Genomic DNA, 23,811 nt, shown 5'->3' with positions numbered 1-23,811 from the left:
ATTACTTCATCCAGCCTAGCCAAAAAGCTGCCCATCAGTGGAGCTTCAACCAGTGTGTACTTACGTGCTAAGCTGAAACCGGACAAAATTTTTTATATTGTAAAATATTCCCTTTCCCTCCTCTATGGCATTCCTAGAAAGGAGAGATGTGGTAATTTATAAACTGATGGGTATTCATGATATTTCATATCTAACCTAGTAATCACCTAAGAAACTTTATAGACAAGAGAACAGCCTCTTAGTTTATACTCTCCCCTTCCCTTTCATTTCAATGGAAGTCCAAATACCAGTTTAGGACAATTCTAACATGACAGATATCCATACAACTGTTGGATTAAAGGGATGCTGTCAGAACTAGGAAGCCTGAGATGAGATCTGTTCATTCTGTTTTGGTACATGGACATAAGTGTACATGAGGCATATTTATGTCATTCTGACCACTCTGCCTGCTGGCTCTGTTCTTGTGAACCACAGGGCATTACAAGCTGCAGGAGTTCTTCCTATAAGCTTCCTAGGTGAGGCAGGCAGAATGGAGCCAGGTATGGTGAACGTAATCCTCCATATGTGCCTCCAAAGACACAATGGGCTAGACCTGCAGTGGCTGTAAATTTGCATAACTCCATAGATTGCATGCAGCTTTGCACCAGCTAAGGATCTGGCCTTTGACATATTTTCAGTGCTAGTCACATAGAAACTCATTGCATTCAATGTCAAGAAAGTAGCCGAAGCGCAACCTACATTATCGTTGAGAAGTCATCATCCACCAGTATCATGTTGGCAGCCTCCTTGCTGACATCTGTGCCTGCTTGTCCCATTGCTATCCCAATATCAGCAGATTTTAGGGCCACTGCATCATTGACCCCATCCCCTGTCATTCCCACAATGGCACCAGTGCTTTGCAAAGCCTGTGGAAATGGAGAGATGAATAAATTCAATGCCACTAGGATGGGCTCTTAATGTGAAAATAAACTATGTCCAGTGACAACGTTTGTAATTTATATTCCATTGCAGGAGGAGGGTTGCACATCTCAGATGGGAATATGGACTTTAGCAGCCCAGAGCTGCACAAAGTACCATGGGTAGTGCAGAGAGAAACAACTGAGATATTCTACTCAGTTAGGGGCTGGATTCCAGAAGTGCACAGCCCCCATTATTTCAGCTGACATCAATAGGAGCAGGGGATACTTCCACTTTCGTAGATATTAAGTTGCCCATGTAATCATAGCTCTATTGTATTGACTCCTTTCAAAGAGCCCAGTCCTATTCAGCAAGAGACCCACCAGCGACATGGGCTGGAACAGGATCAGTGCCCCAGTTTGGGTTTCCATTTCATATAACAGTGTTGGGAGGCAATCTGTACCTTTATGATTTTTAGCTTGTGCTTTGGACTTGTTCTGAAGAAAACAGACACCTAGATGATGAAAAGGAAAAAAAAGAAAAAAAAAAAAGCCATGAGAATGCTATTTTAAGTGGAATCCTACAGCACTATTGGAAACAGTTTAAACAGCATTACATTTTTGACTGCAGATGATAACTCTGACTCTGCCACATGGTCCAGCTCTTCTCCAGACATGGCTTTCAGTTTCCCATTGCTGAGTCCAATTCTCTGTCCTGCATAGAAAACCCAACGTAAGAGCAGTCCATCACCACCAGGAGTGGCTAATTATTTTCTGATTTGAAACAAAAGACCCCATTTAAGACGGTCACAGAAAATGACTATGAGCTGGTGTCACCTATGGAGGCATGGGACAAAAATTCTCTTTCTAGGTCTCTAACGCGTCAATCATGCACTTCTTACTCATTGGGAATTTTGCATGAGTGAAGAGTTAGATGAACAGAACTGGGTGCAATATTAAGATGCATTTCCACAGAGGGTAATTTAGTTTTGCACGGGAATAACCTTCAGAGAGAACAGGATACTTCATGTCTTTCCATTTGCAGAGTCGCCTTCTAATCGTTTTCTTTCGGTGAAAACAAGGCGGTGTTTAAAAGCCTCTGCCATGGACTTCGCAATGGAATCATCTCCTGAACATACAGGAAGCAGAAAAGAATCACACTTGGCTAAGTATGATGTCACTGGGCCAGACCCTCAGCTGCTGTCAATCAGCAAATTTCCAATGATTATAGTTAGAGCAATGAAAATTGACACCATCTGTGGATTTGTTCTTCCAGTTTATGCTGCTTGCATGGTTTATTTCTAATGGCGATTTGAAAACCCTAAATGTAATAATTGGATATACAGAGATGTTTGCATGTGATGTTAAAAGAGACATTAATCCCAGCGATGACATTTTTCTCATTCGTTTAAGGGTATCAGCAGTAACTTTACATCCTCTATATTGCCGCTCCAGTGCATTTTATCTTGCTGGAAATGGATCCATACTGCTTCTGTAATTAGATCACTACAGTTAACTAGATTTATTTCAGTGAACCAGCAAAATGACCTCATCACACATTAAGTGGCGGGGACATTTGGCTTGTCGGAAAAGGTGTGTTGTCCCTTTAAGGGCAGCTAGAGAGCCAGTTACCTGCTACATGAAGGTAGTTCCGTACCAGGTCAGCATGGGGGTGCTGACCCATGCTCCCCACCAGGTGACTGGAAGAGAAGGGGACTATTTCTGCCCACATCTGAGCAGTACAAGACCTATTTTCACCTGGGCCAGGCCAAGCAGCACGCACCCTCCCACCCATGGAAGTACTCGAAATACCAGGTTTTGTCACAACCTGCCATGGGAGCATTATGCTAGTCATTCTTTTCTCGCGGGACCGGGAAGGAATTTTTCCATCATTGCCAGATTGGGCAAGGGGAGGTGGGTTTCTTTGCTTTCCCCACAGTGGGCCGAGAGTTTAGTGGGGGGACAAAAAATGAAAGGGGAGTTAGGCTATGATATCACAACTCACTATGTAAGCTTGGGGTGGACGTTCAGTGCAGGTATTCCAATGGGAATGGATACAACGATCTGATCAAATGGATTGGAAAAGGATTTAAAGGAGGTATTCTTTAAAGGATTGGGAACAATGGGAGTTCAGGGCTCCTAGGACTGGTATGGCAAGAAGCCAATGCTGTCCTCCTTTATAGCCCCCCTCTTTAACTCTTGTTCAAGGGGTGTGAGGTCCCAGTAGCAGGTTGGTTGGGGCCCATGATGGGTACAGGGGAGGGCTCCCAGCAGCCCCCCAGGTATATGTAAATGGAATTATCCGCACTGTACAATTTTATCTGCCAGGTACTCCCAGACATTTAGGAATAAAGTTGCAACCTAATTAAACCACACCCAGTGTCTCCTGTCCTTCTTCTGACATAGCCGGACATAGTGAACTACTGTATAATGTCACATCTGGAACTCAAGGAATCTACTGCAACAAATCATTAATGATCTGGATGATGGGCTGGATTCCACCCTCAGCAAGTTCATGGATGACACTAAGCTGGAGCAGAGGTAGATATGCTGGAGGGTAGGGATAGGGTACAGAGTGACCTAGACAAACTGGAGGATTGGGCTAAAAGAAATCGGATGAGGTTCAGTGAGGACAAGTGCAGAGTCCTGCACTTACGATGGAAGAATCCCATGCACTGCTACTGGCTGGAGACCAACTGGCTAAGCGGCCTGGGGATTACAGTGAATGAGAAGCTGGATATGAGTCAGCAGTGTGCCCTTGTTGCCAAGAAGGCTAACGTCATATTGGGCTGCATTAGTAGGAGCATTGCCAGCAGATCGAGGGAAGTGATTATTTCCCTCTATTCGGCACTGGTGAGGCCACATCTGAGTATTGCATCCAGTTTTGGGCCCCCCATTACAGAAAGGATGTGGACAAATTGGAGGGAGTCCAACAGAGGGCAATGAAAATTATTAGGGGGCTGGGGCACATGACTTATGAGGAGAGGCTGAGGGAACTGGGCTTATTTAGTCTGCAGAAAAGAAGAGTGAGCGGGGATTTGATAGCAGCCTTCAACTACCTGAAAGGGGGTTCCAAAGAGGATGGAGCTAGGCTGTTGTCAGTGGTGGCAGATGACAGAACAAGGAGTAATGGTCTCAAGTGTCAGTGGGGGAGGTTTAGGTTGGATATTAGGAAAAACTGTTTCACTAAGAGGGTGGTGAAGCACTGGAATGGGTTACCTAGGGAGGTGGTGGAATCTCCATGCTTAGAGGTTTTTAAGGCCCGGCTTGACAAAGCCCTGGCTGGGATGACTAAGTTGGGGTTGGTCCTGCTTTGAGCAGGGGGTTGGGCTAGATGACGTCCTGAGGTCTCTTCCATCCCTAATATTCTATGATTCTATGAAATGAAAAGAAAGGTAAATGGGCTACGTTTATCTTATGAAGGTCAATAAAATATATAAGATTTGCTGTTGGTCTGACAGACAGATAATGCAAAATGTGGGAAAATAGCTAATTGTTACCGATAGCCATGGCAGTTTCCAAGGCATCTCCAGTTATCATCTTCACGGATACACCAGACTCAAAGAGGAGTTGAACTGCTTCTTTAACTCCGGCTCTTGGGGGGTCAATTATTCCAACCAGCCCTAAAAATGTTAGTCTGCCAAGTTCTGGACCTGAAGCTAGAGCAAGTACTAAAGAGAGCAAGCGGGGGGGGGGAGAAAGGACCAAGTTATTCCACATTAGTTTCCATATAAGAATCCATATTACATTTAGTTTGACATTTTCAAAGATTCTTAATCAGACTTCCACTTTTGCAGCTGAAAATCAGGTAGTTAGGCCATGTCTAGTCACAAATTTATCTGGGCTTAATTGGACCTGTTTACTTATACCAGTGCAACTTGTGTGTGGATTCTCTTCTCTTGGTTTAAAACTCGGTTTCTTGGTTCAGGTTGAGTCTCTACATTTACCAACGTTGGTAAAAGGGTACCTACACACAGAGATGCACCAATTTAATTAATCTTCTGCATAGACCAGGCTGATTGACTGGAGCTAAACCAAAATAAGCCACACTTAAATTAAAATAAATGCCTACCCAGAGCCTTGCATCAGTTGAACTAAATCAGTTAAAAATCATACCTTTAGTTAAGCCCACGCAACTTTCCAGGTAGACAAGGCCGCAAACATTTAGATGCTGTAATTTGCGTCTAAAAATCTGTAATTCTACAGTTCTTGAATTTACTGCATTGATTTACAGGTGTAACTTTCAGAATACTTCATCAGATGTGTGTATGAAAAAGTGTTTTAAATGATCTTTCTAACCCATCACAAGCTCCACATCAGCTGCTTAGGCCAATCACTTTTCTGCAGGGTAGTAATTAAAGATTCATACTGCGAGATCATGGTGATGGTCCCGTGTCATTTGCTTTTTGTAACTTGTGAAATTTATAAATATTCAAAAATACATATAAATGTATATACAAGAGAAGGCCAAGGGGTGGGATGGACCTGATAACAGTCTTCAAACCTCTAAAAGATTGCTATAAAGACAATGGTGGTCAATTGTTCTCCATGTCCACTGTAGGACAAGAAGTAATTGGCTTTGTTTGAAGCAGGGAAGATCTAGGTTAGAGATTAGGAAAAAACTTTCTATCAGATAGTTAAGTACTGGAATAAGGCTCTAAAGGAGGCTGTGGAATCCCTGTCATTGGAGGTTTTTAAGAACAGGTTAGACAAACACCTGGCAGGGATGGTCTAGATATACTTGGTCCTGCCGCACCACAGGGAGATAGACTAGATGACCTCTTGAGGCTCCTTCCACATTTCTCTGATTCTGTATAGTCTGTCTGTGGGACATACGTTGACATGAAGTAAGAGTCAAACTGAGGGCTAGATATTTCCCTAATATTAAAAAAATCAATCAACTTCACTTGTAAAAACTCGATGCTGAAATATAGGGCCGGATCCCATTCCCAGTGAAATCGATGGGAGGGATTTCAAATGGGGCAGCAGCAGGCCCACAGGACTAAATCCTGAAATCCTCACACAGACTATGCTGAGTCTTTGCAAAGGCAAGATTCCCATTGGCTTCCATGTATCACTTCCAAATGTGCTTTTTGTTGCTGTTGAAATAGCTTCTCTGACCAAAACCTGGCTCCAGAACAGACTATGCAAGGTACAGTGTTCAGTTTGTTAGTGACAGCATTAACCTATGTCTCAGACAATTGGAATTGTTCGTGGAGGAAAACTGTTCACACTCTCCAGTGGTTGCATACAGTTCCTTTGCATTTCACGGATATAAAACACCAATAAAGAAAGATTTTTATGAGAAAATGAGCAGTCAACACACAAGGCTCTTGGAAACAGAGGGGAAATATAAAAATATAAAAAAAATATAAAAAACCAGGCCTGATCCTGCTGCTGTTACTCATATAAGTAATGACTATAACTGACACTATATTTTCTAACAATCCCCCCAAACACTCCTTAGTGTTAAATAGAACAAGTATTCTTGAGCTTATTTTACATGGGAGATCTGAAGCAGGTAGGTGCTGTGACTTGACTCAAGACACAGAGAGTCACTACCAGAGTTGGGCCTGGAAATCAGGAATTCCTGGCTCCCAATCTGTGCTGATTTCCCTAAAACACCCGGCTCTTCCTTGGGACAACTAACATGAGTAAGGGCCAAGTGACCAATCCTTTTATGTTCCATTATGCAAGAACAATTTTCACCTGATGCTTTTTACAGTGGCCCAGATCCTCTCCTGGCCAGTACTTTTAGAGACAGCAAGGACACTGGCAGATGCCTGGTTATTGCTAGATGGAGAAGAATTCCATGGAGTGAAAATGGGGGGTTGTTCTCACTGAAAAGTACTTTGCTGCTGCTATATCAAGACTCATCCCACTCCTGCAACTTGTGCATGAGGCGCTAGAGAAGCAAAGAGTTTGTTATTAATTATTATTATTATTATTATTACTATTATTCGAAAACATACAGTTAGGATAACCTGTAAGCTTAAAGGATGCAATACTAACTGACCCCGCAGGCCTAGAGATCCCATTCTTCTCTCTTCCTGGATGTAGGAGGCTTTCTGCTGTGGCGTGAGAGACAGTGGGATGCCACCATTGTTGTACATGGTACAATACTGAATAACTTCTTCAAAGGCTCCCTTCATAAAATAAACATCTTCCTGCCCCTTTAAAATAAGGAGACAAGCTACGTCATTAAAAAATATTGACAGTTAAACGCTTTGCATCCGAGATGTGCAGGTTCCCTTGTGTATGCCATTATCTATCCCATAAAACACATGGACACATGCCTCTTATAGAATGCAGCATTTATGTGGAATGAATCTGAGTGACCCTGGTAGTGAAAAAGTGTTTATTTGTTTTTTTTAAATAGAGAATAAAATTAACTCAGACAATTAAAGCAGGCAGGGAAACAAAGGAGGCAGTTTCTCGGAAATGTTGTCCATTTTTTCCCATTGAAATTTTGGTGCAAAAAATCATTAACACTTTTATTTTATTTTTTTTTTTTTACTAGTTTTACAGCTGTTTGCAAAACAGGATGAATTTTTCTCAAACATTTACGCTGAAATCTCGTCCTGGTTTTTTCAGTGCTATCCACAATGTCAAAACAAAATGTCTTTGAAATGGTGGCTTTTGAAAATTATGATGTAATTTATGAAAGCACCATCTACCTGTGTCTGAAACCCTTTGTATGGCTGTTGCCTAAGAAACTTCATTTCATTTCCATGGATATTCACATACAAGATAGGAAACATGAAACCAGTCTATATAACTATTGTTGTACCTGATTTTTCAGCATGCATTTTACTGCCATCCACTTTTGCTCCGAGCTAAATGGAATTTCCTTCTTTCTTATATAAATATCTTTTATATCATCACTTAATTCCATCTAAAATAAGGAAATTAAGATTATTACTGAAATACGAAACAATGCCAGTTTTTGCACATGCTCTGTATAGCACTTTTACGTACAGTGAGTTACCAACATTAAACAATGATCATGTCTTTATGCAGTAGTGTTTTACAGATGAGGACAGAGAAGCAAAGAGAGAGATTAAGGCCCACAGTTTCAGAAGCTTTTGCTTATCTGGGCTGCCTAATTTGATATACCTTAAACCTGTGTGGAGGTTTGTCTAAAAGCTCTGTGCTAGGAATTATTTTGGGGAAGTTCTATGGCTACGCGGAAGGTCAGACCAGAAGATCCCAATGGTCCCTTCTGGCCTTGGAATTTATGAAAAGCCCAGTTTTCAGAAGTGATGAGTAGCCATGATGCTCATTGACTTCATCTGCAGTTGTGGGTGTTCAACTCTGAAATTCAGGGCCTTCATGTCTTAATCTGGGCACTCAGAAATTAATGGACATTTATGAACATTTAGGCCTATGTAACTTTCCCAAGTCTGTGTCAAAGCTCAGAATAGAACCCAAAATTCCTGACTCCCGGTCTTGTTCTTTAATTACAGGACCATCATTCTGTTGATTCATACACATTTCACCCTTCGAAAAAGAGGAAGATTGCAAAGAATGGGCAGTGGTTTCATTTATTTCCTATAGCCTCAGCTCAGAAAGGAACTGAACTCCAAAAAACCCCCTCAGAGTGTTCCTCTAGGGAGCTGACAACTTGAAAACTAATTCAGATGAAAAATACATTCTGTCCAAATTGTGACACATTGATTCATATTTAACATGCTGAATATCATGTAGTCAAATAAGCCATGCCCTGCACTGATGTTGCTATATTCCGAAGGTTCCATTTTGGGGGGCGTTTCCTGTCACTCTGGGGGTTTTGACCGCTTTGTAAAAAATCACTCGGCTCTGGTACTTTCCCAAATCACAATGGTAGCATTCACACAGGTGAAAGTGACTACATGAGGTGCAATGCAGTGCTAAATCAGGCCCATTGTTTGTGGTGGACAGTATTTTGCACTCTACACAGGAAGGTCAAAAGAACAATCAAAGAGTTCTTTGTTTTTCACAACTGTAGGAAAAAAAGGTAAGGAAGTAACAGATGACAAAACTACAAGAAAACTCTCTGCCATGACTTCTAATTTGGCTTGTGTTTGTTCATTTGTCTGCTGTTTCCTTACTGGTGTCTGCAGAACAATGGAAAGGAGTCTGATTTCAACCCAAAAGAAATCCATTGTGCAGTGTGACTACACAAACCAGCCAAGTAAAACCATTATTGCTATAGCATGGAAATGCTCTGTGAAGGTGTTTGCCTGTGGCAGCAGGCATAGATGTGTGTGGCCGCGCGTGCACGTGTGGGCTGGGGTAGAGGGGACAAAGATTCTTGCAAGAAGGACCAAAAAGAAGCAAGAAGAATCTGAAGTCAGTCTGTTCAATTACTGACTGCAATAGATAATGTCCAGTGAATTCAGCTTATTTTGCAAGTTTCTGGGTTACTAAAGGACCATATTCTCTTTCTCCCCAGCTCATATAAGGAGCTATTATTTTACTACCTACACAGAACCTGACCTTAGCTTGAAGAAATCTGCAAAAGACAAACAAATATAAGAAACCCTACCTTCATCGCAAGAGCAATAAGGGCTCCCTCCGTTGGCTGGCCCATCACAGTATTTTTTCTGATAATAGCATTATTAGCTACACAGCCAGCCTAAAAGTGATATATTTGCATACATTATTTTTATATGAAATATTATACGTTACGTATCTCCCTCTAATTAACTGGTAAGATATTGCAGAGCCAGAATGGCTGCATTGTGACAGCTTCCTGTTCATGTCAAGGTGAGCTAAACTAAGGAGGTGGGATCCAGATCCAGGATAGGTTAAAACCCAAGGTCAGAATTTGGCATCAAGGTTGAACCTGAGGGCTAAGGGTCAAGTTGAGTGGCACAGCCATCGCGTAATATTTTGGATCAAAATACCAGCAATTTCAAAAGATGGCTCTTGTACTTTTCCACCAGTTTGAGGAGCTTCCAAATCAGTAGAACTGGTAAAAATATTGAATGTTGGGGTATGTAAGGGTTAAGTAAAGACCTGGCTAACCGCTAGTACGGTATTAGGGAGGAAGGCACGGGCAGGCACCGTCTCTTTGCTTGATAGATAAAGTGCTATCCCTTTCCCTTCCCTTCTCCATGTTAAGGATTGATAAGTGATGCAGCTGCATAAGGAATGTGGGGATCTAAAGGATACCTTTTGGGTAAAGCAGGGTTATCTCCCTCTCCCGTCCTTTCCCAGCTACATAAATGAGCTCAGGGTCATTGCCCCTTCCTCCCTTCCCTGCAAACTGCTGATTAGGGGAAACTTGTGGCTACAATTACTGCAGAGAAATGCATCTTCAAAGTAAAAATGTCTGTAGGATATGTTTAATGTTGTAAACAGTAAAGAGGGGCAAGAATAATTATATTCCTGATATGGGTGTTCATATTACTCAATAAGGGTTTTGGAGGCATTGTAGTAAATGTAGGTATTTATATACTAACTTAGATAAAAGGAGTGTGCTGTAACTAATTCAGTGGTTACTTGACAATTGGGTCGAGGGGAACAAGTATCGCAATAAAGAAGCCCATCTACTCAATCTGCCCCGGGTCCGCCTGTCCCTCTTCTAACATTTAATCTTTCAAATTCTGAAAAATGAACATGCAAATGTTGAACTATATTTTCATGATTTCCCTCTCTTTGAATCAGCTCTACAAATCCGACCTGGAAAGACTAGTCCCTTCTAATTGTGGCTCTAACATGCAATATAAATCTGAGGGGTGGGTTTGGATCAACCCGTTCCCAAAACTGAAAGACGATTAAATCTGAGGTTCCAGTTCAGGCTATTTGCATATGCAAGTATCTGATTTCCACATACAATTGCATGTGCAAAATTAGTGGTAAAAATTGCACATGCGTGTCTATGAAAATCAGATCCCCAGTACCTTCTGAAATCAGTGAAGATTCTGCCTAACCAGCTGGCTGCATTTTGGAATTGCAGCTACTCTACACAAACAAAAACTAATAAAGTTAGTTGCTCCTTGTTCTATGCATCACCACTGCATAAACTCTTATCCAAAATTGCAAAGCATTTCTGCAAGCCAATGTTTCTGGCTTCTCCCTAGATATTTTGATGATTGTCACCTGCTATAAACCACTGTCATGTCTGATATAGTAACTGCACAAAACCCTTCTCTAGGTCCTCTTGCTATAGCAAGGACATGTTCAATTAAAGCCACTAAAAGTGCAGTTTCAGTAACATTCATCCTACAAGGAGAGGATCATAAATTATAATTGAGTGAAAATGGAGTAGTTTGATTCATATTTTCTACTTACCTCCACTAGCTTTCCTACTGAGACATTGGAAAATTCCTTAATAACTTCCTTTGATGGTAACAGACACACACTTCCTTTCCCACTGTATCCAACCCCGCTCACCTGGGGGAAAATATATTTGGAAGGTGCATACATAAAATTTCCCAGTGTCTAGCTGAAATATATGACAATCAATATTTTCTCCTTATACAGCACAACATCTCTGGGGACATTTATGATCTATTTTCAAGGCATGCTGGGATTAATGTGTTTTGCTGGGAGCAATATTTATAGCTAAGGTGGCAAATACTGTAATAATCAAAGTGCAGTACTATCTAGGGATGAGAAAACTCACTTTGCCATCTTTCAATCCTATTTGATCATCATGGGCTTTAAAGTTTGGGTACAGTTCAATCAACGGGCCAAATTCTTAGTTAGGTGCAGCTACATTAGATTTGCCAGCTGGAATACAATATACTAACCTATGCTCCTGTTTTATGATTATTGATTGCTGAAGGTGTGATTCTCCACTGTCTTTTATGGTAGAAGTTTACACCCACTATGCACTGGTGTGATGACAACAACATGCAAGGCCATAGCTAATCAGGCCCCATGGCTATTTAAAAAAAAAAAAAAGCATCAAGTCAACCTGCTAGTAAATGTTTGAAAATGTTTCTGCTAGAAATGCCAACAGCAGCATTAGCACTGCTGGCAGGACCATCTAAATATTCTAACATTTGTGTTTATGCTCATGATATTGCTGGGAGCTTTGTGTGCAAAGCATATGTGATTTCATCAACCACGCTCTTTCAAGTACAGCACGCTCACTTTGCATGAGCAGCTTCTGTGACTATGGGGCCTCATTTGGCATTCCTTCAATACCCCACACTCCCATTCATGTCAGCGGGAATTTCAGATGCACAAGGAATAAGCCCGTAGTCTAATATAAATACACGTACATTTAGAACGTCTTATATAGGAATTGACCATGCAAAGAACTGAGACTGATGGACGTCCAGGACTGGACCTATGCTAAATTAAATGTGAGCAATCTCTTGTGGGCTTGAATGATGAAGTCAGTATAATTTCATGGACCATACCTCTGCCTGGAATCCATCTGAGGTTACTAGCTGAGTTACTGTCATCTCATTGGCTGTCAAAGTCCCTGTCTTATCTGAACAGATGACATTACAGCAACCTGATGGGAGGAAAAATATTTTATCAGAATTAATGCAACGTGTAAATGAGCAACTAGATTAGATGCCATAGAAATGTTATAACATGTTACTTGTATGTTACAAACACGAGCCATTACTGGGCAAAGACCTATGTGAGAGAAAGAACAAAATACAAAAAGCTGGGTGAATTTTCTAACCCCTCATTAAGGGCTACAGAGAAAACCAGTGCAAACATGTTTGTGCCTCTCCAGTGTCTTGATAAGGCACTGTACTACCATGTATATGATTTGGGTTTGGGAGCTGGGAGGAGACAGCTCTTGGAAGGAAGGTTCCATCACTCTTGAACATCACATGTTGCATGGTTCAGAGAAGGCATTAATTTCTGAGGAAGCGATCAGAAGCAGCAAGATCATGTGCTAATGCAGCAGCTACCAACCAGCTGGGAGGAAATATGGGAATAAAAGACAAAAACCCCAACAGACGGTGAGACAATGGGTGCCCAGGCACCCAAAGACTCACTCAGTAGTTCTTCATTCTCTTGGACGATGATGCAAGGGGGATCCCAATGGCACCTATTTTTGTTTTGGGTCAAGATGGGTTCGGTGGCCTGCTAAACCCAGGGTTGTGAGTTCAATCCTTGAGGGGGCCATTTAGGGATCTGGGGCAAAAATTGGGGATTGTTTCTGCTTTGAGCAGGGGGTTGGACTAGATGACCTCCTGAGGTCCCTTCCAATCCTGATATTCTATTCTATTCTAAGTCCCTGCTCCACCACAAACCTTTTATGGGACCTTGGGCCAGTCATTTAGCCTCACAGGATTTGTCTACACTGCAATAAAACACCCACAGCTGGCCCGACTCCGCTAACTCAGGCTTGCAGAACCTGGGCTATAAAATTGCAATGTAGACGTCTGAGCTCAGACAGCTACTTAACAATTTTGTAGCCCTACCGCCCAAGCCCCTCGAGTCCGTGTCAGCTGACTCGGCCCAGCTGCGGGCATTTTGGTGCAGTATAGACACACCCTCTGTGTCTCTGTTCCCTATTTGTACAATGGGATAAAAGCTGTTCCCTACCTCACAGGGGTGCTGTGAAGATAACTACATTGAAGATGCTGAGGTGCTTAGTTATGACAATAATGGGGGCCATAAGAGTCCCTAGGGCAGATAGAGAGGCAATTCCACATTCAAACTCTGCTTGGAAATAATAAAACATTTCAATACAAATGCAATACAATTCAACACAACACAAATTCTGGACCTGATTCTCATTTACACTAATGCCTCTTTGCACTGCACTGACAACGTAAAGCAGATTTAGAGTGGGAGTGAATTAGCCTGATGCCCATTTTAAGGCCAGTTTACACTGCTACAGCAGTACAAAGAGGCTTTCATGTAAAGGAAAATCAGGTCCTCTAATTTTAGTCACTTAAACGGACGGAATCATTTCCCCAGAAGGTGGCAAAATGGGTTGAGCTCAGATACGGTGATGATGATGAGGGCCATACAAGAACCCAGACAGAAGAAAGGAGATTGGCCTGTGATTAAGTTAATTGCAATTTTGAAGGATTAGTGCAGAGCAAATCATTATCTTTCATTAGTCTGAATTTAATTATTCGCAGAATTAAATAAAAAGTTGCATGAAGGACAAATATGCTCTTTACAAAAGTTTTGTGGACTTGTGTTGTTAACAAGTAGGAGAATGTTGCTCCTTGTAATGCTCGGACATTCTTCCAAAGTTCCTAGTTATTGGATGAAAAGGCCCATTCAGAGCTGGCACTTTTAGAATCCAATCAATTCTTTATGGGGTTGGGGCAGGCAGCTCCACATGTCCTGGCGTTAGAGTCAGTGCAGATAAAATGGAGATAAGGGTGAGAGGACTCTGTTGCTGCTTAGCAAACAGGGACCCTGATCCTGGAGTCCTAACAAGGACACAAAGGAACACGACTGCTTTCAATATCACGGAGATAAACACCAGGGAGAGAGAAGAGCTATTTAAGATAAGGACAATGTTGGTGGAAGAACAAATGGGGCTAAACTGGCCATGAATAAAAATTTAGGCTGGAAATTAGAAGGTTTCTTACCATCAGAGGAGTGAGGTACTGGAACAGCCTTTAAATGCAAGTAGAGGGGGCAAACCACCTAACTCGTTTTTAAATGGGATTATGAGACAGGGTTGCCTGTGATAGTCGGGGACTGGACTCAGAGAGCCAGGAGATCCCTTCCAGTCCCATGTTCCGTGTTCCTTAGTCAATGGGAGTTATATCTGTGTCATAAATGCAGGGTAAGGCTCCACAGTAGCCATGTGAAGCTGCATGATGCTGCCTTGTGGTCCTAGATGTAGTTAAATGCACTCCATCATCAGAATGGAGAGTGGTGCTCAATATCGGACATCTCCATTTCCCTTCATGCAATGCTCCATACTAACCCATAGGGCCAGGGAGCCTACTAGGAGACAGTGATTTTGGGCGTGCCATTGTGAAGAGGCGGCAGAGGAATATCAGTGAGGTGGGCAGGTAGACAGGGAAGAACAGCAGTTGAGTTGGCCTATACCATTGTGCCAGTTGCTCTATTGCAGGGGCAGCAGCTGCTTTCCAGCCAGGTACAGAACAGGAGAAGCATATGGACCGACAAAGTGGGAAGTAAGTGAAGAGGCAAGGCCTGGGTGCAGGGGCAAGATAGGCAGGTCTTAGTAGGAGAGAAGGGCTGGTCAAGGACAGCCAATTCCAAGGAAAGAAAGGGTGACAACAGCGCATTAGCCATTTGATCTCGGCTGTGTTCCTGGTATGCCACTTTAGTGGCCACTGGGACTAAAGGAAGAGGATGAATAACATGGTGAGGGGTGAAGAGAGATAATTTTTAAGAATTTGGGTTATTGGGTTGCTCCAGCCCTTGGTTCAAGTCATAACACCAGATAACCCTGGGTTATCTAAGCAAGCTAGTAGCCAATTTGGTTGCAGATTTGTATAGATTGGACAGATGAATACATGGCTTTGTTTTTGGATGTGACCACCATCAGCCTTACCTAGAGTTTCTACTATGGGTAGCTTCTTCACAATCACTCTTTTCTTGGCCATCCTTAGAACGCCCAGCACCAGCGTCACCGTGACCACAATAGGTAGCCCCTCTGGGATGGCAGCCACGGCCAGGCTGGGTTGCAGTATAGCAAAAGAACAGGTTTCCAGTTACAATGGGTCACACCACAAGGCGCTGCACCCAAGCATACACTCGAACATTGCAAATAAGCATTTCCAGAAGGCATGAATGTCCTCTTGAATATGATGGTCTGGAATGGAAATCTCGTGACTGTTGAATATTAACAGCTCAAATTCCCAATACATAATGCAATATAAATATGTACAATAATCCTCTGCATGTCCTTCTCCCTTTAAAAGAGTCTGGAGAGTGAGCACAATTTTGAACATTGCCAGGGATAGTTCATTTCCTTACATCTGGGAATTTGAGATTTTTAATCTCTGAAGATGAAGGTTCAACCTTGCTTGGCAGCATGGTTCAATCATACCCACTGACCTCCTCTCCTAGATGTATCAAAGCTAGTCTCAGAGAGTTAATTCTATTCTGAGTAGCCTGGACTCCCAAAGGATCTCTTGGTGCCATAGGCTACGTCTACACTACAGCCAGGATCAATGCTCTGAGATCGATCCACCAGCGGTCGATTTAGTGGGTCTAGTGAAGACCCGCCAAATGGATAGCAGATCACTCTCCAGTCGACCCCTGTGCTCTATCTCCGACGAGAAGAGTAAGGTAAATCAACAGGAGAGTTTCTCCCGTCAACCCCCTGTGGTGTAGACCCTGCGGTAACTCGACCTAAGATATGTTGACTCCAGCTACATCATTCACGTAGCTGGAGTTGTGTAGCATAGGTCAACTTACCGCGGTAGTGTAGACATAGCCCTAGTAAACCAGACTGGCATCTGGCACTATGCATAGTTATTGCAGAGAAAATACTGACAATCATTTTATAACCCTCTGTTGTTCTGTAGCCAGGTATGAATGGGTCATAAAGGATATCTGCTGTTACAAGGCAATAAATGTTTACATTAAGCATAAAAACTAACTCAGGATTAAAACATCAGTTAAGGCAAACATTTTCAAAAGTGACTACCGATTTTAATTGCCTGAATTTCCGGGTGTCAAATTTTAGACAACTTGGGTGGGCTCAGTTTCCTGGGGTGATTAGTACTAAGGCTGCCCAGAAAACAACAATTCCATTTTCCAGAAAATGTTGAAACTTTGAAATTTGTTTTCATTCTGATAAAGAGTGAAACTGAGACCTTTGGAAAAAAAAAATCACAAAAAAATGCGAGCAAGAGACCCCAGGATAGCCAATAAACTGGTGGTCAGAACACTGGCTTGGGATGTAGTAGACCCAGATTCAGCCCAAACTGGAGCCAGTTGGAGCTTTGTTTCTCAGCACCTTTGAAATTCTGAGTCAAGAATTGCTGACAAACTTTTTTCTCCTTTGTCATCAGTGTCCCCCTAGCCATTGTGAGTATGAAACCAAACTACTTTAGTTCCTTCCATGTTGACCTTCATCCATATTTTTATTTCCACACAGTGTTAGGTAATGAGTAATCTTAGAGCTATGGCAACACTTAAGGATCCATTTTCCAAATATTACTCAAACAGTTGGTTTATAGTATTTGACTAAGGGGTTGTGCATGTATTTCTATATGTCAGGCACAGATGTAACATTCCTGGCTTTATAAACAAGTCAGAGAAGGGCTAATAATGTGCAGATATAATATTCCTCTTAATTTAAAGCATAGAGATAAGAATAGAAAAATGGCCATACTGAGTCAGACCTATCATCTATCTAGGCCAGTATCCTGTCTCTGACAGTGGCTAGTGTCAGATGCTTCAGAGGGAATGAACAGAAGAGAGCAATTTTGAGTGTTCATCCCGTGTCATCCAGTCCCATCTTCTGGCAGTTGGAGGTTTAGGGACAACCAGAACACAGGGTTGTATCCCTGACCATCTTGGCTAAATAGCCATTTATGGACGTATCCTCCATGAACTTATCTAATTCTTTGTTGAACCCAGTTATACTTTTGGCCTTCACAACATCCCTGGCAATGAGTTCCACAGGTTGACTGTACATTGTGTGAAGAAGTGCTTTCTTGTGTTTGTTTTAAAATGGCTGCCTACTAAGACTTTGCAGTACTTTTATGGCAGGGATCGAGGAAGGCTATGCTTATGTGGATGTCTTCCAAGGCACTGCTCAGTGGAAATATGTTCATGGCAGAATTCAGACATTAGTGAAATAATGCACCTAAATGCACCAGTCTGTTTCCCCCCCCAAAATAAAATGAAATAAAACCTCCAGCCTTCTTTTGTTCCTTCATTTCCCATTAAATGAATAGTAAGGTCAGATTCCATATTCACTGAAATCAACAGTAGAACTCCCATTGGTTTCTGTTGTGCAGAACCAAGCCCCATATTAAGAGACTAACACAAGTACTGAGTTCTTTTTTTCCCCCACAGAAAAGTCCCCTCCATTGTCTCAAGCAACCTCTTAGCGGGACGTGTTTCACTGTAATAATAAAAGAGTTCTTTCCAATCCTCACCTCACTCCAATAGTGAACATACTGAGAAGATGCTTTCCTTGCAACCAGCCAATCAGCATTATTAAACCTAGGAGAAGGGGGGAAAAGCCAGTTAAAAAATGGAAGTTAAGGATCTGTGAGGGATTTCAAGATACCTTTCATCTCAAGTCATCGCAGGCTGGACACTCAAAAACTGAGGCACTCCACGTGAAAGGGCCCTTTTGAAAAAGTTGCTCCAGGGACACCGGAATGGATCATAGTTTATGCAGAGCATTCGGGCCAACTCACCAATTATGCAAAAGGAGAAAAGGGTAAGTTGTTTCCCCAGTTTATCCATGCTTTTCTGGAGAGGTGTTTTAGGGGTCTGGAAAGGTGAAGAGAAAAAAACAAAATTGGTTTCTGTTATGTAAAATGGGGTGTGTGAGTAGAATCAGTAACAATAAATACAGCCATAATAATTACCACTGAAGCAACCCTAAACTGAGATTGGGGGCTTATTGTGCAGGCTCTGTACACCATATACACAGTGAGAGAAAAATGTCCATTAAAGAGTTTATAATCTCAAAAGACAAGACAGAAGCATTAGACAGTTCACAGATGGGGACCTGAGGCATAGAGAGTCTTCAAAGTTTGTGGCAGAGCTGGGACTTGAACCCAGCTCTCTTAAATCCTACTGCAATGCCTGAAGCTCATGACCACCCTACCAACAAACAGCCATTTGACCTCCAGTATTTGAGTAACAATGCGGAGACTCGGGTCCCGTGACAGTACCACACAGCACTGTACCAACAAAACAAACAGAATTCTTGTCCCTTACCTCTTCCGCTTGCATCAATTTAAACACCTCTCCAAACTGTGAGTTTTCACCAGTTCCGATAACTATCCCCTGGATTAGGAAAATAGCAATGAGCATCATGCAAAATACTGACCTTACTTAAAAGATTCTCTAGCTATTATCTAGAGGTGGATGATATGGAGAGTATATAGGACTCACTTTTCCCTTCCCATATCGCACCAGTGTTCCCATGAAAACAACATTACTCAGCGTTGTTAGGTCTCCAGCTTCCAGTAAGGGACCATCAGTCTTACTGCAAGGCTCAGCTTCTCCAGTAAAACTGGATTCGTCCACCAACAGGTCTGTAACCTAATTAAAAATGTAACTATGTGGAGCCTTTATCACAACATAGACTAGCAAACCGATGTTATCATTTATGTGTGAGCTGTGTTTACCTCTATCAGTCTTATATCTGCAGGAACCCTGTCTCCAATAGAAAGACACACAATATCTCCTGGGACCAAGTCTCGGGCGAGAAGATGCTGCAGTTTTCCTTTCCTTATGCTGCATTACATTGAGAAAATGATACTATTTAAATAGGCCAAACAGCATGCTAGGCAAATATAAGAACCAGGTCCTTGCCCCAGAGATGATCCAATCTAAATAAGAGTTTATCATCTAACTAAGAATGAGGAAAGGAGATTATATTCCTACCCTGAATTTAGTTTTAATGCACAAACAGATGGGTGGATTATGGAAGCTTTAGATTTCAGTAATAATGTACATTTAACCTGAATATCCTGAATTGGAGTGCTTTCCCCGCAGTTTGAACTTTAAAGACTGCTTACAGGCCGATGCAAAAGACCATCATACTTGGCAAGCTGTTTAAAGGTAGAATTACCGTTGGTGTTTTTCCATGTTGCTGTACTAAATGTTCACCTTTGAAAAGATTAGGTGCCTACTCTGTGAAATTCATTGGAGGAAATAGGCAAAGGTAACCGGAGTATTTGTAAGGCACAAAGTTCTAAGACCATTGAAGTAGAAAAGGCCAGGCCTCGTTTTTGACACAATAATTATAACCTCAGCATGAACCATTTATTTGTATTCGTCATGATAGAGCTGATTTTCAAGGATACAAGTGTGACGTTACACTCCATATGCTTTATGAATGTGAAAATGATGTAACTGGAATATGCTTTATGCAAAAGGTCTCTTGTAAGGTGTCATTACAAAGGTTATAACCTACTGAATATATTCATCCTATTTGTATGAATGTATCATTCTTGTATCTGAAGCTAGAAATATGAAGTATAACTCTGAGCTCCTATTGTAATTATGCAAAGAGTTGACCATTAATGGTGGTTTAAAATCTTGATGGCTCCCATTGACTAGGACAATTGGTTGTAAAAGCTTTGTTTACTTGCAAACCTCCTAGGGTACCTGCGGGCCAGCCCTGGAGAAATGGAGACTAAGGGTATCACAGGACATGTGAACATGTCACATGATGCTGGAATCCATTTTAAACCTGGTGCTTTTCCATTTAGAAGGAGGGGTGGGGACCCAGAGAGACAAAAGATTCCTGCCTTGTGCCAAAGCTATAAAAGGGGGTGGAACAGAACAAAGGTGGCTGCCAGTCATGAGAAATCCCCTAGTTACCACCCGAGCTGAAACTAACAAGGATTGTACCAGGATTGGGCCCAGACTAGGAAGGCGTCTAGTCTGTGAAAGAAGCATATTGGAACACCTCCAAGGGTGAGATTTACCTGTAATCAATTTCTTAATGTATTAGGCTTAGGCTTGCGTGTTTTGTTTTATTTTGCTTGGTAACTTACTTTGTTCTGTCTGTTATTACTTGGAACCACTTAAATCCTACTTTTTATAATTAATAAAATCACTTTTGTTTATTGATAAACCCAGAGTCAGTGATTAATACCTGGGGGAGCAAACAGCTGTGAATCTCTCTCTATCAGTGCTATAGAGGGCAGACAGTTTATGAGTTTACCCTGTATAAAGCTTTATACAGAGTAAAATGGATTTATCTGGGATTTGGATCCCATTGGGAACTGGGTGTCTGGGTGCTGGAGATAGGTGACCTGCTGAGCAGTTTTTGGTTAAAGTCTGCAGCTTTCGGGGGCATGGCCCAGACTGGGTCTGTGTTGCAGCAGCCTAACAACACAGTGTCTGGCTCAACAAGCTGGCAGGGAAAATGGGCTCAGAGGAAATCTCAGCACATCAGGCGACAGTCCCAAGGGGGTCTCTGTGACCGAACCCATCACAACAAGTAGTAAAAGGCTTTTTGTAATCTAGAAAGTTGATCCTTAACACTAAAGCAGTCAGACCAATAAGATTTGATACACTATACAACATAACGGACACAAATACAGTCAAACTGTATCATATGCAGAGAAACATTTTTAAACTTAGCATGTGCAATGAATGCATGTATTGACATATGGTTAATTTATGACCAAACATCCTGCATGTAAATTGGGTATTTGCACATGCACATCAGTAGACAGGTGTCAACTTGGTTGTATGCAAATCCCTAATATGCACACCAATGGGCCAGGACCTTCAGTCTATTAGAGGTGCTTTTTGTGGATCTCCCAGGGTAAAGGTACCCTAATGCCAGAGAATATGGCCAGTGGGGGATTCCTCCTGTACTGGGGAATCATCAGATAGTGTAAACTTGCTGTAGTGACTCCTTTGCCAGTCTCTCCAGCTTCCAGTTTAGGGGGGCTGTATCCAAGGAAAAGTGGACATGTCTGGGCCATCCTCACACTTCAGGAATTTCCAGATGATGGATTTATCCTTTGGCGGGGGCTCGCTGGCAGCTGCTACTACTCAGAGCAGCCTTCAGTACATATGAATTACAGACAGCAGTGGTGCAAAGATGGTACAGGGGGGATTAGTTCAAGGATTCAGTCACAAGGCCAAAAAACCAAAAGGAAATGGAAATAAGATAGATCTGTATAAAATAGAATGAGAAATCCTACTCTCCCCTCTTCCCCCCCCGGGGCACGTTAGTGGGGGTTGGGAAGCCTAATAAATATGGTAGGATCATTTCTCAGTCCATCAAGCACAAATGCCAACCTGGGATTGATGGTTATTTCCATATGCTCACTGGCAAAAAAATTTTTATTGCACAGCTCAGAAACCAATATTTGACTTGCAGGTGTAGCTAGACTCTCAATCTTATTGACTGAAGCTAGCTCATCCCTTGGATCATGTGTAAGGCACCTTTGGCTACACACATATAAACCCCATGCTAATCACCGGGGCTCGAACCCCAGGAATGTAAGCACCGAAACACGAACTTCAGCCATCTCCGCTAAAGGAGAATTCCTGCAACTGCGAACACCAGGGCAAGTCATAAGAGGGAGATAGATGAAGTGAGCTGTAGCCCACGAAAGCTTATGCTCAAATAAATTGGTTAGTCTCTAAGGTGCCACAAGTCCTCCTGTTCTTATTACCAACTGGACACCCATCCAAAGACAGTTATCAGCAATTCATTACATGCACAAGCATCAGAATTGTTGCCTTCATTATCTGGCTTCTTCCCCACAACCTGAACTAAAAGAAAATGAATAGCTCTGCATGACTTACCAGTTACATTCTGGGGGGACTAGTTTGTTGAGCTCTTCCAAAGATTTTTCAGAGCGATACTCCTTATGAGAGAGCAGCATAAAACTAAGTTACAAAAGCAGGATTACTTCAAATGGGCCATAAACTGAGATGCAGAGCTATGCTGCAAAGTTAAGGATTCTTAGGACGTACCTGAATGAAGGCCACTGTAACCACAATTATTACTGCCTAAAGAGAAAGAAGTATTAAATTCATGGGCATGTTAACTGCAGCTAATGCAGAGCTTGCCTTACAGGGGATTCTGAGATTCTAAGGCCAGAAGGGACTACTGTGATCATATAAGTCTGACCCTGGGTATCACACACACCATAGAACTCCCCCAAAATAATTCATAGACCAGCTCTTTTAGAAAAAAGCATCCAATCGTGATTTTAAAATGGCCAGTGATGGAGAATCCTCCATAAACCTGATCCACTGATTAATTACCGCCACTGTTAAAACTGTATGCCTTATTTCCTGTCTGAATTTGTCTAGCTTCAATTTCCAGGGGATTCCACTTCCAGGTGAATAACTTACCATTGCAATACTCACAGCATCCTCGTATTCTTTAGTAATTACACTTACTAAAGCAGAAGCCAGCAGCAATAGAATGAGCGGATTCTTAAACTAAAATAAAATAAAATAAGAGATTTTTTTTTTGTTTCAAAAAACCATTTTATTTAAGAAAAATAATCCTCATTAGTTCACTGTTAGTGACACGGTTTAATGCTGGGACTTCTTTAGAAATAAGAAGAAACATCTAATTGATACAAAGAATTCCTTTAACTAGTGCTACTGCATCATTCTTGCAAATAAATAGGAACTGTTGGATGCTCGGGTCTTTTGAAAATATGGCCATTTATTTAGGGACCTAAATATGGATTTAGGAGCCTAATTTTAAGCTTCTATTTGTGAAAATCTTGACCTCACTCAGTAACCGTTGGAAGTGATGTAATTGAGTTAAGCAAGATAAAGAAAGAAACTCCATTCCCCCCACTCCGCCATAGGTTATGAAGATGCACCTTAGCGGAATTCGGGCTTGAGCCAGCTCCCATTGAAGTCAATCGTGAAACTCAAGTCCTTAGTTCCCATTCTTAACAAAAGATTGCATAAAATACCGTACAGTAAGTGAAAGGAGCCAGGCCACAGTGAAATTTAAAAATGTACGTTACAGGTCATTCAAATTTATCAGTGTGAATTGTGTACTCCAACAAGTAACACTTCCCCAAGGAGACTGAAGGGTTGTTAGAGAGCATGACTGTACTAAAAAAAATCCATTCTGTACCCTCAAAAGAAAATCCCTTGCTAAAAGGGTCAAGCAGGTGGGGAGCAAAGCACCCATGTGTCATTTTTAATTAGGCACAAAGAATGCTTTAGAAACAAGCGTAGAAAATTTACTTATGGTTCTATGAAGCTGCTTAAAGGACACTGAATAAGTGTGTGTGGGGGGGGGGGGGGGGGAAATCAGTGAAATAAAAATGAACCCTTAAATAAAATAAACAAAATTTACAATCCCTAG

General features: G+C 41.9%; 1 protein-coding gene across 1 annotated transcript in view; it reads right to left on the bottom strand.

Annotated features, from left to right (window-relative positions):
- The window catches only part of ATP2C2 (ATPase secretory pathway Ca2+ transporting 2), a 43,594-nt gene that overhangs the window by 4,682 nt on the left and 15,101 nt on the right, over window positions 1-23,811 (bottom strand). The window contains exons 4-22 of the mRNA XM_077831024.1: window positions 22,830-22,919; window positions 22,446-22,481; window positions 22,275-22,336; window positions 19,124-19,232; window positions 18,888-19,037; window positions 18,711-18,779; window positions 18,182-18,257; window positions 17,915-17,981; window positions 15,352-15,476; window positions 12,254-12,351; window positions 11,175-11,276; window positions 9,424-9,513; window positions 7,687-7,791; window positions 6,913-7,069; window positions 4,397-4,567; window positions 1,514-1,611; window positions 1,361-1,411; window positions 739-905; window positions 65-133 (exon numbers count right to left, since the gene is read on the bottom strand). Of these exons, the coding sequence (XP_077687150.1) occupies window positions 65-133; window positions 739-905; window positions 1,361-1,411; window positions 1,514-1,611; window positions 4,397-4,567; window positions 6,913-7,069; window positions 7,687-7,791; window positions 9,424-9,513; window positions 11,175-11,276; window positions 12,254-12,351; window positions 15,352-15,476; window positions 17,915-17,981; window positions 18,182-18,257; window positions 18,711-18,779; window positions 18,888-19,037; window positions 19,124-19,232; window positions 22,275-22,336; window positions 22,446-22,481; window positions 22,830-22,919 (1,892 nt within the window). The remainder of the gene's footprint in view (window positions 1-64; window positions 134-738; window positions 906-1,360; window positions 1,412-1,513; window positions 1,612-4,396; window positions 4,568-6,912; window positions 7,070-7,686; window positions 7,792-9,423; window positions 9,514-11,174; window positions 11,277-12,253; window positions 12,352-15,351; window positions 15,477-17,914; window positions 17,982-18,181; window positions 18,258-18,710; window positions 18,780-18,887; window positions 19,038-19,123; window positions 19,233-22,274; window positions 22,337-22,445; window positions 22,482-22,829; window positions 22,920-23,811) is intronic.

The sequence above is a fragment of the Eretmochelys imbricata genome, chromosome 12 (assembly GCF_965152235.1).
Source record: "Eretmochelys imbricata isolate rEreImb1 chromosome 12, rEreImb1.hap1, whole genome shotgun sequence".
Lineage (NCBI taxonomy): Eukaryota > Metazoa > Chordata > Testudines > Cheloniidae > Eretmochelys > Eretmochelys imbricata.
Note: the sequence above shows the minus strand (reverse complement) of the source record. Positions and strands in the feature narration are given on the sequence as shown.